Raw genomic sequence first — 15,147 nt, 5'->3', positions numbered from 1 at the left:
TGATCCGCACAGGGCCAATCAGCACGACCCAGAGGGTCAGGGGTTCTGCAGCCTCATAGGACAGTCAGAGGAGAATGGAAACTCCTCCTACAAGCTTTAACCAGACACTGACAGAAGTCACAAGACTGTTATATATACTACTGATGAGAAAAGGTATTTAGCAGTTTGTATTTACTAAAATAATTACATTTCCATGTTCTGTGTACTGTGGGAGACCAGATATGGTGACTGCAGGGTGCTGGGTTTAGTAACACTTTAAAGAACAAAGGTAATGAATTGATAATCCTATCCAGAAAATCTAGACTGATATTTCTATATCCCTTTGCAGCCAGCAAAACAAGCTGTTTCACCAGGCTTCTGGGAAGCATAACACCCTCCTATCACATGACATTATGCTGTGCATCCTCCCTCTAATGTTTCGGTGTAGATGGGCAAGCCTGCAGGAAGGGGAGGGGCTCAGAACCAGGGAACACCCAGTTTTATTGGATTCACGGCCATTCAGAAAGTGAAGTGCCACCAACTGAAGGTATTGAGTTAGGGGGCCAGCCAGGCATGAAAGTTGGAGCATTATAGCCCACTGGCAGGTAGGTTGTGTCCCACAAGCCAGTTTTCACTCTAAATGTAAAGTTTCACTGACTTAAAGTTTGTAATGTTGAAATAAATCAGCCTTTCTTAACCTTTTGACTACAGACGAACCCTTGAAATAACTTTCTAATCTCAAGGAACTCCTACTAAAAATGACTATATCTACAACTCATGATACATTAGTGTGATGGTCAGTGGGAAGAATGCTCCTTACACTTGTGGTCATTGGGAAGAATCCCCCCTTACAGATAGCTAAAAAGCTCAATGGTGTCAGTGGAAACTTATCCAAGAGGTAGACATTTCTGATCGCTCAAGGAACCCCCTAGCAACCTCTGAAGGTTAAAATTAGAAAATGTAGGGGTGGATTTAATAAAGGCAAATAGACTGCACACTTTGCAAGTGCAGTTGCACTCATTTCACCTAGAGCTTAGTAAATGTGGTAAAACCCTGTAAAAAATGTTCGCCAGATCACTGACCATACTCTTGTCCACTGCAGTTAGGCAATACAGCTTGGTCACCAATCCACCCTAAGTCTGTGGTTGTTCAATCTTTCACTAAACCAATGCACATGTACATGGCCTGGAAGGGGGTGCATACTATGCTATATGTTAGTTACTGTCTAGTTGCTCTCTAGGGTAGGTAAAGGTATAAACAGATTGCACTCTGTGGTTTAATAGCTGCACATGGTAATACCAAATTGGCAGGGCTTTTTTCAGCTGGAACTTGGTGGAACTCAATTCCACCACCTTTGGTTTAGGCTATCTGCTTCCTGCTCACCACTATCACTTGTAAACACAGAAGTCAGGCTTCTGTGTTTCTCTCCCAACATCTCCCACAGACCAGATCTCCTAAACAGATCCCACTGAGTGCAGGAAGGGGACAAGGGAGATGCAGGTGTCTGGGGTGCAGTGTGGTCATAGGCGGGAGGGGGCATTGTGTGGTAGGCTGATCCTCTGTGATTTTCATTTTTCCCTGGTGCTCGTATGCCGATACCCCTGCTGGATGATCTCCCTGCAAGTGAGAAAGGCGAAACTGCCTACAGTTTGTGGGGAGGTACTAGAGCTTCAGCTTAATATTCTACCGTGCTTCCGTCACGGTCACACCTCGGTCTGGCTTTACCTTAGATCCTCTGAAAAACTGATACAGCCCTTTCATTATCTCTCTCTCACACCTGAGCCTTCTTTTTGAACTCCAGCCGCACACAGTTTCCCATGGATGGGTTTGTGTGAGCTTGACACAAAACTTGAAAGGGGCCTACCCCTCTAGATACAGGTCTTCCTGACCTTGTAGGCATCTTTTATGATCTACACTCCCTAGTGGACACACGAGGAGAATGCTGAGCCTGCCGAACTGATTTTAAATCTATGCATGCAGAATTTCTTCTTATACAGACAGAGACCTTACAAAAATTTATGTGCAATACTTTACATTACCCCTGAAGAAGAAGCGAATAGCTTCGAAACGCGTTGGGTATTTGGGTGTGAATCATATTGCACGTCTCTGTGGCTGTACTGTATTGCATTTTTTGTCTGCTTACTTTCTATGTACATGTAATATTTTGCTGTTTTTAGACTCTTATGGTTGTTTAATAAAACTTTGATATTTTTTCAAAAAAACCTTACTATCCATACTTGTCTTATACTAACCCAAGTGCCTTAAAAGTCCCAACCCCTTAGGGGAACCCCCTTCTTTTGCTGTATTCAGCTTAATAGAGCAACAGAAGTAAGACATGCGGAAGATGGCAGGGCTTTTAAGAAGTGAGGGAGAATGTGGGGCAGTGGGGGGGGGGGGGGGCTTGTGAGCAGAGGTCAGAGCTAAAGAGGGGTGAAAATGACATGTGGATGGGGAATGCAGAGGTAAGCAGCTGTGGAAGAGGGCTGAACTCTGCACCCTGTGCCACCCCTGAACTCTGCACCCAGTGTGTAGTGCCACCCCTGAGCTCTGCACCCTGTGTGTAGTTCCACCCCTGAACTCTGCACCCTGTGTGTAGTGCCACCCCTGAACTCTGCACCCTGTGTGTAGTGCCACCCCTGAACTCTGCACCCTGTGTGTAGTGACACCCCTGAACTCTGCACCCTGTGTGTAGTGCCACCCCTGAACTCTGCACCCAGTGTGTAGTGCCACCCCTGAACTCTGCACCCTGTGTGTAGTGCCACCCCTGAACTCTGCACTCGGTGTGTAATCCCCCACAACTCTGCACTTTGTACATAATGCACTCCAGATATTTAGTGCCCCTTTATGACTTGGCCACATCTACTATATGATGCAGTTTGGTGTGTGTGTTTGAAAGGGGGGGGGGGGTTGAATTGCTGCACCTATTCTCTGAGAAAAAAACGCCAAGGAGAAGTACAGCCAAAACAAGCTTTGGCTGTTCTTCCCCTGTGGATCACAGGAGTGCAGACCGTTCTAAATCCCGCTGTCGGTTGATGTCACAGAGTCGGTCGAGGATTGCAACCATATGGTCAGAATCTTGCCCACATGCCTGGACCGGCACTCAGCTCAGCCTCTCAGCGATCTGCTGAGATGCTGAGCTGCCCGCTCCCACCCCCTCCACAGCCCAGCGCTCCAATGAGCGAGGAGGGGACAGAGCAGAGAGCCGGCGACTGACAGTCAGCAGCTCTCTGCTCGGGGAGCTGTGAGAACCGAGTGATTGCTCGGTTATCAGTGTTAGAGTCGGCAGGGGACAAATGCTGCATCAGACCGATGGTGCATCCATCTAAAAGTATGATTCAACAAAAACAAAAATTCCTATACATCTCTCCTAAGATCAAATGGACTGTTTAGAAACATCAGTGTTCCATTCACATACTTTATTGTTCTTCCAGTATAATCATCTGCAATTCTTATAGTCATTAAAATAACATTTCCTCATCATAGAAGTGGCTGGAATATTTTGCTCTGTTCCAGCTTTAGAAATATGGCAGGCATGTAAATTTGACCAAACCCAAGTAATCCAGTTCTGTATTTTATGCCATTTTTATTGTTTTCACTGAGCTTTGGGGCTTTAATTAAAGGGAAACAATAGTATTTTTAGATTTAAAAATAATCTTTATGTAAATTTGATTAGCTTAATTTAAATAATGTTATCTATAAGTGTTATATGAATAAAGCCGACACACGAAAAGTCTTCTTCCAAGTAAAATTCTTTATTCCAACATGGATAGCAGTGACAACATGACAAATGTTGACGCGTTTCGGCTTTACGCCTTCCTCATAGCAATGATAGCTCAGGCGTAAAGCCGAAACGCGTCAGAATTTGTCATGTTGTCACTGCTATCCATCCATGTTGGAATAAAGAATTTTACTTGGAAGAAGACTTTTCGTGTGCCGGCATTATTCATATAACACTTGGTTTGGACGTTCAGCCTTAGCACCGACACTTAGCTCTTTATCTTCCCACAGTGCGGTGGAGCTAGGGTGAGTTATTGTTAATGTTATCTATAAGTGTTAATCTTTAAAAACCCGTTTCTGTGTGCAGTGTTTAAAGCAGACCATGCATTATAAGGATCATTATAATTGCCACATGAAAGTGTAAAACAAAGCACCTGTGGAAAAGAAAATTTGAAAATATAGGGGTGGCTTTAAAAAAGGCAAATAGACTGCACACTTTGCAAGTTCGGTTGCACTCATTTGCCCCAAAGCTTAGTAAATGTGGTAAAGCTCTGCTTTTTTCCATATCCAATCATGTACAAGCTTTTTTTTTTTCTAGTTTACTTGCACCTGATTGGGTATTCTTTACAAATTGTAAACCCTACCACAATACATTTACTAAGGAAAATAAGTGCAACTGCACTTGCAAAGTGCATAGTCTATTTACCTTTAGTAAATCGATCCAACAGAGTACTAATCTCCCATGTGATGCCTAGGTGGTGGTAACCTCATTATCCTTCTGGTGAGATTCTAGTAACACAGAGGATTGCGACATTTGGGCACTCTGTAGAAGCATAATCTCCTAAGAATTGGGATACTCAGGAATTCCTAGGATCTCATCGGAAGGATAGTGAAAACACCCTCTCCAGTGCAAAAGCCAATGGTAAGATAGGTATATCTACAATTTTTTTTTCCAAAGCTGCTTTGTTTAATACCTGGCCATTTTTTTTTTTTTTTTACTTTCTGCTATAAAACATTCTCAATAAAAAAAAAATCATCATTTTAGGCCAATTTTTATTTTGCCACATATTTTTGGAAAAAAAATTCCAATAAGGATATATTGATTGGTTTACGCAAAAGTTATAATGTCTACAAACTAGGGGAAAGAGTTATGTAATTTTTATTTTATTAATTTTTTTTTTACTAGTAATGGTGGCAATCAGCAATTTTTAGAGAGACTGCAACATTGCGGCGGACAGATTGGATCCCTAACTGACATTTTTGACACTTTTGGGGGGACCAGTGACATTACTACAGTAATCAGTGCTAAAAACATGCACTGTTAGTGTACTAATGACACTGGCTGGGGGGATTAACACCAGGGGCGATCAAAGGGTTAAATTTGTCCCTAGGGGCTGCTTTCTAACTGTGTGTGGGATGTGCTTGCTGTATGAACACAGAGACCTGTTTTCCCTTAATAAGAGGAACACAGGATCTCTGTGTTCATAACTGACAGAACAGCAGTCTCCTGTGTTTACAACGGCAGGCCGCTGTTCTGTCTCCACAGGGAGTGATCGCGGGTGCCCGGGGGCGATCGTGGCCCCTGGACCCGCTGATTGGCTCCCCCTGTGCCCAATCGGCATGTGCACGTGCCCCCACTAGCAGTCCAGTGAAGCGACGTACATGTATGTCGCTTTGCGGAACAGAGCCGACCTGCTGCAGTAAAACTACGGTGGCTTGTCGGCAAATGGTAAAGTGGTTGTAAACCCTCTCATATACCCAGTGAAGTGACTGGTCTCAGGTGATACACAGAGATGAAACAAATCCTCCTACATAGGTATTACTTGTTTATCTGCAGTCTTCTCTTCCCTACACCCTTTCAAAGGGCAGAATTGTGTTAAAATCCTTCTCTATCTGTTAGTATCACAGAGGAGAGGGAGGAGAGCTGCAGTTACACTGTGTGAGAGCTGATTGGAGGAAAGGCAAACCCCCCCCCCTCCACACAGCACGCAGGAGTAAAGGAAGGATACTGAGCTGTGTTCTGAATAGACAAGCTCCAGTATGAACCCCCCCGCCGTCACAAATTTATTTCATGTGTTGGGAAAACTTCTCAGAAGTGACTCATTCTGATAACAGAATGAAGCACCAGAGAGAAACAACACTTAGAGCTTTGGAGAGAGATAAGTAAACACTACAGATATAAATGCTTTATACAGATTCCATGACTAAGGTTTACAACCACTTTAACGGGTGGCTTTGTACTAGTTTTGGGGCCCTGATGTAATGAGTGGACCTCGCTTTAGAACAAGATCTGCTTAAAAGAGAAGCTTTGCTTTACCTACACAGACCGCCAGACTCAAGAATAAAGTCCTGTGTAAGGTCTAACTGTCACCACCACTCAAGCATTCAGTGCTGCATCATGGGAGGATGGGAGACAATCTCATACTCCCCCAATACAGTATGTGGACGTACCAGATATTTACCATTGTTCTGGTGGTCACAGGGAGTGGCATTATATATATACAGTATATATAAACTAAGATGAACAGTGCACCTGTTAGTAAGTGCAAATCCCTGTATCGATAGCAGACAATTAAAATCGATTGCACCAATCAAATCTTGTTTCATTCACAGTTTCTGGCTTAACACAACCCTTCGACATTAATCTGGAAAGTAGCAATAGGTGCTACATTTCCCCATTTGTACATTGACATTACTTCACTGCTCCTCCTTTACTGTGCAAATCTATAACGCCGATTCTAACAAAAGACTCTTAAAAAGTCCAGCTGAGCTTATATCAACAGTCATTCAGCAATGCCTATTCAGCAATGCCTACATAAAATACAAATACCCAACTATGTCACCTTGTCCCAGTTGTTTTCTGACTCACCAAAAATTCTCTATAGTTTCCCTTTCAGAACTGGTGTTAAAGGGCAAATACAGCTTGCATTTCAAAACCATTTAAAGGAGAAGTACAGCCAAAGCTGGTCTAGCTGTACTTCTCCTGTGGATCACAGGAGTGAAATTTGTTCCGCACTCCTGTGACCTGTTTTCAGCTGACAGCGGGCTTAAGCCTGCTGTCGGCTGACCTCATAGAGCCAGTGCAGACTCAGGTAAGATTGTGATAATGATGTCAGGATCTGCCCACATGCCTGGACCGGCACCCGTCTCAGCGAGCCACTCCCAGCCCTTCACAGCCCAGTGCTCCTGTAAACAAGGAGGGGGCAGAGAAGAGAGCTGGTAACTGGCAGTCTGCAGCTCTCTGCTCGGGTGCCCTGAGAACTGAGCGATCTGCGGTCTTATATAGCTTGGTTCTCAGTGTTAAAGCCAGCGGGGGACAGATGCAAACAAAAGCCCACTGACACAAATCTTTCCATTAGGATGGAAATATTTAATTAAAAAATTGATTCAGACTATGTACTAGTTGGGAGGACTGCATTTAGGGCTAAATGTTGACCATATATATGTATTTTTAGATATAGTATTAAATACTTTTATAGACTGACATTAGGAATTGCTTTTTACTAAGACAAGTATTTTTGCTTATAACCAAATAATAAATTAATTCTGAGAATTACTAAGGCATTATTATTCAACTCATAACCATGATATGTTTTTCTTATTGGGGGGGGGGGGGGGTGTATGTGTCATTCCATTAACAAAGTCATTATTTCCCTTTCTAAATCAGATTTTGTTTCTAAATTGATTGTACAGAAGCAGTGATTAGTAGTACATTTAACTATTTATACTTTTTTTTTAAAACAGTTTGGACATTCCATATAGGGGAAAATAATACACCACTTTATCTAAGAAAGCAATAAAATAGGATGAGCAAAACTTCAAGATTTCAATCTACCAAAATTTTGGTAAGACTTGTAAAATTTTGGCCAAATTTCACTATTTAGGTGACATACATTGGAGTTCATGGGAATGGTGAAATCGCAGTTCTCAGGGGTGCAATGGTCTTTAAATAAGTGTTAAAGAAGCTCCTTTTAACTATCCTGGATCTGTTCTTGTGCCAAAATTTGCCCCACATTAGCCTCCTTATTTGAGTTTTGTCACTGAACATAATACAAAAAGATGGTAGAAAAACATACTCCAACAACAATCTAAAACATAGAAAAAAAAAAGAGAGAAAAAAAACTCATAAGTACGAAGAACACTAAATTAAATAAACGTAATGACTCTAAATATGCCCCAGGGGAAGAAGTTTTTTTGACAAGCAAATTTCAGCTAAAAAGCTCAATGTCAATGAGTGAAATTTAAAATATCACTGATGGTGAAAATTGTAATTTTGCTACTATTTTAGTTTGATGAAATTTTGAAAAGCCTAGAGCCCTGTGAACGTCCATGGGCCCAGGCCCAGCTATAGTGAAAGAGCTCAAAGCTGTGCTTCCTACTGTCACTTCACAAAGGGGGGATGTACTTATATGCAGCTGGTATCTGATGGGGTCATACCATTATAGATAATACATCTCTGTGTCCAATAAAACCTAGGGGGAAGGATATGTGACATCTTCATGTGATAAAACTGTAAAATATGCATGGTCATTGCTAACAGACTTTTTTTTAATGAAAGAAATTTTGGAAGCTACTGTATTTAAAAAGACTGAAAGAAAATTACATAAAAAAAAGGAGGGGGGGGATTTATAGGTGATTGACATTGGTTGGAATTCACCATTCTGCTCATGGTAACATATACAGTAATAAACTGGAGAATTAAATATATTAGAGTGATGCTCTTTAGACCCGGTTCACACTAGCGCGACTTATCAGGCAACTTGGTCACCTGACAAGTCGCGGTGGGTCGCCTGCCATAGATTAGCACAGGAGCCGTTCTAATAGGAGCGACACAAGTTGCTCCGACTTAGAAAAAGGGTCCTGTACTACTTTGGGGCGACCTGGAGGCGACCTGCATTGACTTCAATGATATGAAGTCCGTGCATGTCGCGCCGAGGTCGCGGTGCACGCTGTGCACCGCGACTTCACAGGTCGCCCCAGCAAGTAGCGTCGCCCCTGTGTGAACGGGGTCTTAGCCTGACAGCACAGGCATGGTTGACAACCAGGATTCCATATAAAGTAAACTTGAACTCAAAAAAGTTTTGCTACGTTATAGGGAATATCTAAAATTTGTAATTGTGCCTAAGCAGGACCTTTAAAAAAATCTACCTTTGGTCTGGAATTCCTCCAGAAAAAAAAAAAGCAGTGCACTCCCTGGTATGTGCGTGGCCTAGGCATTCTTGTGCATACAACCTAATAGCTGTATATCTGCAGTGTCAGATCTAAGGCACTGCTGGCTCTGATTGTTAGACTTAGGAGATTTGGAGTGAGTTTTGGTGGTGTCATTACTGTGCTGCTCATTGTTTAACTTGCTGGAGGTGCTGACATGTGGAAGCAAAGCCCTGCCACTACCAAGATGGCCACCTCCATGCAGAGACACAGCATGAAACAAGACATGGTAAGTCAGTAATAGGGAAATATTGTCTGTAATAAGACCACATGCAATATTAGTGGCTAGTCCTTGTCTCTCTGGGCACAGCTACAGCGTCTCAAAAGAAGAATGTGTGTCAACTAGCACTTAGAGATAAAACAGAACTTCCAAAAGTACCTGCCCTACCATATAGTAAACTTCCCATTTACCTTTGAACAAACACAAGACCATAGAGCAGAGGTTCCACAGAAGCAGTTTTCAAGTAATGGTTTACATATTTTTTCAAGGGAAAAGTTTCGGTGAAAACTGCAGTCTACAGAAATAATTATAATTGAAGTATACATACATCAAAATTAAAGATATTTTTGGACCTCAAATGAAACCTTTTTTTACCTTCCTGTTTTTATATAGTGAGAGACAAAAATAGTAAAACTGTATATCATTTTACCTGCTTAAATTTTTAATATCACATGACACTACTTATTTGCTCTTGGGCTTCACGAAGTTGTTGAAAGTGTTTTTTTTTTCCTTTTCAGTAAATTGAATGTATATTCCCAAATGCCACAGATATATGAAAAAAAAAATGAGATGGGCATCTTGGTCAATATAAAATAAAGAACGCATAATGCAAACTACAGTCTACATCTGAATTGCCATGCTAGGCCAAGCTTATTGTATTGCATAAAAACTGCATTTCTAAGTACTAATGGTTCATATTGTAAACATCAAGCATACAGAGTTTAAATTCAAGGCCACAACTTATTTTTTTTTTTTTTTTCATCTTAAAGTTTCAACGTGTCCCTTCTGTGTTTCTTTGGTTGGCCGAGCTCAACTCGTAGTGTATAAATGCATAACTTATATAATTATATAAAAATGAAAAATACCATTGACTTGTATACTTCAACCTGACGAACGCACAGCGTTCGCGACTCAAATAAAACTGGCGCCTGTTTATAAAAACAACAACAACAAAAGTTCAGATTGTAGCAACGAGGGAACTTACTTAATATTCAATCCAAAATCCCTCAAACAGAGATTACAATAAAAAAATGTGTACAAAATCCACCCTGAGAGCTTTGGCAATAAAATTGGAGAAGGTTGATCGGATTCCACCAACGAGTATTGCTTCCAATATCAGTGCCATATTAAATTCTCTTGCTGCCATGGGCAACACATTGAAAAAAAAAATGTTACATTTAGCAATGACTAGATGTGAACTGCGATAATTGTATGTTTTAGGTGTGCTAATAATTCACCGTCATTCTGCACTTAATATGTATATAAATGGACCTGGCTTTATAAAAAAGACAAAAATGAAAAGAATTCTGGTTGTTTCCACTTCTCTTAAATCAGCCATTGCATCTCTGAAAAAAAGTCGGGTGTTGTGTATTGTACATTACAAACGAGGTCCTGATTTTTTTTTTTTAAATATCAGACAATTCCAGTTTTATATCATTAAAGATAACTATTCTAATCTATACCATTTCAACTGTATAATTTTGTTCTCAGTAATACTGATGGCGTTATTAATACTGCTGTAACATTTCTCAAAGAAGTCTCAAAAACATATGTCCCTGTATTGTCAAGCCCTCTGTCGTTTCAATAGCTTTCCGTGAACAAGACAAATTTTTCCACAATTTTTCACCCTTCCCTTCGACATCTGCTTATAAACCTTCTTGAGCATAATTACTTCAAAGCACTTTCTTTGTTCCACCAAAATGGCTCATACTTCTCTTTCAGATACATCAAGGAATGTAGGAAGTCTTCACAGTTTGCCAGAAAGTTTTTTTTTTTCCTCAAGTGAAATTTTGTCAAATTTTTGCCTTGACATTGTGTTACTGATACTACTTTGCTTCTTTGATCCTAATTGTATACTTGTATTCTTAAATACAGGTAGTTTTCACTACAGAATTTATATTATGGTAGTCCACACTTTTGTATATAGCATATAGTTTTCTTATTTACTTTTCTTTTTTTTTTTTTCTTTTTTTTTTACAAAAAGTTTATAAGGAAGATCTCACCGTCGTTTTCGGCAAATCCATCAGAGGCTTCGACTAGTAAAAGTCGAACCAAGAATACATATTGGTTCAATGCTGATGTCTCCTACGTTACATCTTTGGCATTTGAACTTCGTTAGTAGAATTTTGCATCTTTAATCTCTAGAAAAAGTTTTGTGTTTTTGGCCTATCTGCCCCTTTTTAATGCACCTGTTAAAAAAAGGCACTGGTAACTCATAATGATCACCTGGTAGAGTCCCTGGTGAATTGTAATCCACAATAAAGTCTTTTCTTGAGATTTAGTAGTAACTTCCAAGATGAGATGACATGTGACTTGCCGGGAGTCTACTACTGGGATAAATACTTCCGGTTGGAGAATTCCAATAAGGGTTCGGAGCTGCAAAAAAACTGGATGATGTCACAGGTAAAGCTGGAGGATGAGGAGCAACAAAGTTCATCTTCTGAGGGTGCGTGTGATAAGAACTCATGTAGGGAAGTTCAGAAGGATACTTGTACATTGTTGATTCTGGAGGATGTGGTTGAAGGGCTTGAGCAATCCCATGAAAGTCAAACTTATAAGCGTAGCGCTTGCCATGGACTTTAGTCATAATATTCTTGTCGTAGTAGTAGCGGAGTGCACGGCTGAGCTTGTCATAGTTCATATTAGGTTTACTCTTCCTTTCTCCCCAACGTCTTGCCACTTCATCTGGGTCGGTCATCTTAAATTCTCCATTCGTTCCTTCCCAAGTAATGCAGTTAGAGTTGGAGCTGTCTGAAAGAAGTTCCAGAAGAAACTGCCACAGCTGGATTTGGCCACTGCCTAGAACAATAATATTACAAAGTGATGAAAAAGATCATTTCAATTTAAGGCATTTTTTTATATGTCACCTCAGTTTCTAGGATGCAGGCAGGTTTTGTCGCTTGGTGTCCTCTGTTGCTAGGACAAAGGTTACTATTGCTGCCTAGCATCCTCTAATGCTAGGACACAGGCTAATATTTCTGCCTTGCATGCTCAGTTGTTAGGATGCAGGTGGCTATTACTATTTGCCCCTTAGTCAATCATGACCACATACAGCCATTGACTTGCATTGGTGGCTATGCAGATGCCGCAAAGCGTCATGCCACGTACGCCACAGCATACAGGAGCTGGTAAGCGTCCATGGGCATGAGGCCTTATTGTCTTTTGCTACACTATAGAATCGATCGGGCACAGCAATGGTTCTTTCATGCCTATAGGTACAAAATATGGTCAAAAGCGTGTGCACACCTGAACATCACACTTACAGGAGCTTATTGGACACCCCTTTCTAAAACCACTGGCATTAATATAGATTATACCCCCTTCTTCCATTTGCAGCCATGACTAATTTCCACTTTTCATGGAAGTCTTTTCACATGGAATGCATCTGTGGGGATTTGTGCCCATTCAGCCAAAAGAAAATTTTCTTCACACTGAACTCTTTAAACCATGTCTTAATGGGCTTGGCTTTGTGCACATGGGTGCACTCACGCTGGAACAGGAAAGAGCCTTTTCCAAACTGTTACCACAAGGTTTGAAGTACACATTTGTCCAAAATTACTTTGTATTTTGCAGCATTTAACAGGACCCCTTATTGAAAAAATCTAAAAACTCGATAATTTGAACAGATGTTCAAATTCTTTTAATATAATAGGTGCGATGGTCAGGTATCCACAAATGACTATATTGTGTACCTTTAGATCTGTTGGTAGAAAGGAGCTTCATGAATAACTCAGAGCTTACTCAAGCCTAAGGAGTCTCTCCTTGCTATCTCCATGTGACAACACCTAGCCAATCACCAAGCACCAGTGATGTCACAGGAGATGAAGAGGAGTGGGTCACATGCTCTTATATATATACAAAAGTATTTACATTTTTTTTTTAGATGGCCAATTACCTACAAGGATGGTTAGTCTAGTTTCTAGTTGTGCCCATTCATAAAAATACAATCTGATCTGGCCAAAAAACAAACAAAAAAACAGGTCAAGCAACTTTTATCCCGTGTCTAATGCTCAGTATGTAACATGTTGATTTACACTAAGCCTTTCCAGGAGAAAGGCTGGATTAATATCCTCCTACTAAGAGTTCCAGCTACCAGTCTGAGGCAGACTTCAGGGAGATTTGAATCTAGGTGGCGGCTACAAAGAAGCGATTCCAATTCTTTCTAAGAACACATTGATAGGTAACGTCTGTAGGAAGCTGCTAGAGTGAGATCATGTTGGCAAAAACACATAATACAGTGTGGCCCCACCATCTTGGGTCAATGAGGCCCCACCATATTAGGTCAATGTAATTTGACCTACTATGTCCATATTAGGTCAATAATGTCATGAGCATCCCCCCCCCACCATTTTGTGCATGTGCATTTTGGGTATGGGAAATTACAGCTGATTGGCCCAGCAATGATAGCTTACGTCTGGGTTTGGCAGAACGTACCCAAGCTCACCACTAACTGACGCTGTTGGGACAAGCCCAAAGCCCTTCAACACATACTCTATTTTTGGCACATAAAGCTATAAATCTATTTGACATCTGTAGACAACAGCTGCACATTTTCTCCAGTCTTCTGTAAATTAACCCCATCATTTTCAGTGTAGTAAGAGAGTTAATAACTTTCTCCTGACTCTATGTTAATCCCTATTATTTGCATGCAGATATCAGATGGTTTCATTTTATTGAATACCGATTCTTTTTCTCATTGTCATACCAGGTTAACAGTCCATCTGAACCACATTAGCATTTGCTGTGTTTCAGCACATTCAGTATATTTCCCCTTTCCAAGAGCATTCCTCAAAACTGCTTTTAATAAAAGTCTTGGGCTGCGGATATTGTTATTTATCCATAGAAGAGAAAAAAGGGAAAGATCCATTAAGTGGTGGTAGCCTGCGGGCTGCAAAGGGCTGGTGAGGTTATGAGAGTCAATTAGCAGCAGCAGGTAGTTGAGGAGAGTGGCCAACAGGTTAACGGGTGAATTGTTAAATGAAGCTTTCTGTAAGTTGTAAGTATGAGTTCCTAAACACACAGGAAATATTTAAAATGTATAACTCTAACAATGAACTTCTCTTATTTGTTCCCTTTTTGTCTCCATAATATACCTTTGAAAGTGTTTTGTTATAAATGTTCAATAAGTGCAAAATCAGATCTGCCTTATGTCCACTTCACTCTGCATGTGGCATCTCAATCACTATAATCAGCTTGGCCAAGCTCAACTCCTTAAACTACAAACCACTTCCACTTTGTTGCATGGATGAGGAGGGGAAGTAATCTGTAATTTAGAAAAGATAACTGGGCAGAAAAGAACATTCCAGGTAGATTTTGGCACTTATACCCATCCACTATGGCCAATGCTGGTTTGGTTTGTCTTGCCATCATAAAAGTACCAGGAAGATTATAAATTACCTGGACAACTTGACTGTGCAAAATGTTTTTCATAGTTTACTAACCCCTTCCCACCCTTCCCCGGTGGCTCTTTAAGTGGGTCCTAACACCAGGAGGTGGATAGACTTTTTGATCACGTTATCACTGTGATTGGCAGTCACAGTTGTCATATAAGCGGAAGCCCATCCCACCGGCTCCTGATCATAAGCAGACAATGGGAGCTGTCCATGAAAACCCACAGTCACTGGGCCAAGGGCATGCAGTGAGAGCACTCTCAGTACAGAAACTTCAGAGCCCCATGGATGCAAATGTGCAGCACGTGGACATGAAGGCCCATCCACCCTGCTGCTGCATATATGCTTTACTTGGTTTGCAAGATCCATAACATAGTTACATTACCTGTTGATTCTGACAGTTTCACACTTCCTGTAACAGGCCAAGCTGTCCAGCAAAAGTTAGAGGTGATTTTGGTGTAATATGGTGTAAACCATATTACACTACTGGGGGTGCATGCAACAGTTAGCTTTTATTTATATGATTTAAACTTTTTTTTTTTTTTAATGAGAAAAAGATTGTTGCTGTAACTGCCTCAAAACTATTAGCTGACTTTAACCTATTGGGTCTATTATTAAAAAAAAAAATTCAGA

General features: G+C 40.8%; 1 protein-coding gene across 6 annotated transcripts in view; it reads right to left on the bottom strand.

Moving 5' to 3' along the window:
* Nucleotides 1-11,071: 11,071 nt before the first annotated feature.
* Nucleotides 11,072-15,147, bottom strand: part of ERG (ETS transcription factor ERG) — a 289,108-nt gene continuing 285,032 nt past the window's right edge. For all 6 annotated transcript variants that reach the window (XM_082246101.1, XM_082246105.1, XM_082246103.1 and 3 more), the window contains one exon: nt 11,072-11,923. In XM_082246101.1, the coding sequence (XP_082102227.1) occupies nt 11,403-11,923 (521 nt within the window). In that variant the 3' untranslated portion in view covers nt 11,072-11,402. The remainder of the gene's footprint in view (nt 11,924-15,147) is intronic.

Source organism: Pelophylax lessonae (genome assembly GCF_965119305.1).
Source record: "Pelophylax lessonae genome assembly, chromosome: 2".
In the NCBI taxonomy this organism is placed as follows: domain Eukaryota; kingdom Metazoa; phylum Chordata; class Amphibia; order Anura; family Ranidae; genus Pelophylax; species Pelophylax lessonae.
The sequence above is the reverse complement of the archived record's forward strand: the minus strand, read 5'-3'. Positions and strand labels throughout refer to the sequence as shown.